Below are 1119 nucleotides of genomic sequence, written 5' to 3' on the forward strand. Positions count from 1 at the left end.
TTAAAAATTTTTCGAAAAATATTTTAAACTAAAAACTTTCGAACTAAATTTTCAAATCAAAATTTTTCGAACTAAAAGTTTAAACAAAAAATTTCGAACCAATTTTTAAAAACAAGTTTCGTACTAAAGTTGTAAACCACATTTGAAAGTTTTCAAATCCAAATTTTTTTCGAACTAAATTAAAAACCAAATTTTGGACACTAAAAAATTCTAATTATTTTTTCGAACAAAATCATGTAAACCAAATCTTGGATATATTTTCCACCTTAAATTTTCAAGATTACCATTTATTTGAAAACAAGTGTTCAGGGTTTCAAGAAATAATAAAACATATTTTTTTTCAACTTGTTGTATTTTAACGAAAGGTATGTGCTCTTCTCATACAAGTTTATTAACATAATAAATACAGGATCTAGTTTAATGAATATGTTGGACGTGTCATCATCTTCGAATGTTGTAGACGTATCCTGTAAAGAAAAAGAAGAAACGACGGATTACTTTAAGAATTTCTTTTTTCTGAAACAATAAAAATGAGTCAATATTGATAAGAGAGAAATAAAACTTACTCGTAAATGATGGATCTGTTTAGGCTCATCTTCCTCCTCGGGTACGAGATAACACCATTTCATCCACTGATGGATGTTTACGAACTTTTTCTGGGTACTGCATTTTTCTTGGTGTTGCAGCTTTATGGTCAAGGTTCCTCCTTGGATACGAGATGACTGCATTTCTTCCACTGATGGTGATGTTGATGATTTATGAACTCTTGTGGGTACTTCATTTTCTTCTTGGTGTTGCTGCTTTGTGGTTAAGGAAGGGAAAGAAGAAAAGGAAAAGGAAAAAAGAAATGGCGGCCTTATTGGGTATTTACAGTTTTTTCTTCTTCATCTTCTTTTTCCAGTTCCATCTTCTGTTTTTTAACGTACCCGTACGGCACCGTATCATAAGAATTGAATTCTTTAAATCGACGTTTTGTGTACTGGATACTGTACATTTTTTCTTCTTTGCGTGTGACGATGGTATGGTCTTTGGTCCTGCGTATCTTATGGGGGATAGTGATGGTGACTTGTCCACGGCATTGATTTGTAATCATTTCTTTTAGCGTATTGAAATTTAATT

General features: G+C 31.5%; 1 protein-coding gene across 1 annotated transcript; it reads right to left on the reverse strand.

The window, feature by feature from the left end:
- Positions 1-253: 253 nt before the first annotated feature.
- Positions 254-874, reverse strand: LOC145662207 (uncharacterized). The gene is made up of 2 exons (XM_081727541.1): positions 567-874; positions 254-467 (listed from the first exon to the last, which is right to left on the reverse strand). The coding sequence occupies exons 1-2, from the start codon at positions 726-728 to the stop codon at positions 306-308; spliced, it is 324 nt and encodes a 107-aa protein (XP_081583667.1). The 5' UTR covers positions 729-874; the 3' UTR covers positions 254-305.
- Between the last annotated feature and the right edge of the window lie 245 nt (positions 875-1119).

This window comes from Thermobia domestica, chromosome 10, assembly GCF_964235325.1.
Source record: "Thermobia domestica chromosome 10, izTheDome1.hap1.1, whole genome shotgun sequence".
Lineage (NCBI taxonomy): Eukaryota > Metazoa > Arthropoda > Insecta > Zygentoma > Lepismatidae > Thermobia > Thermobia domestica.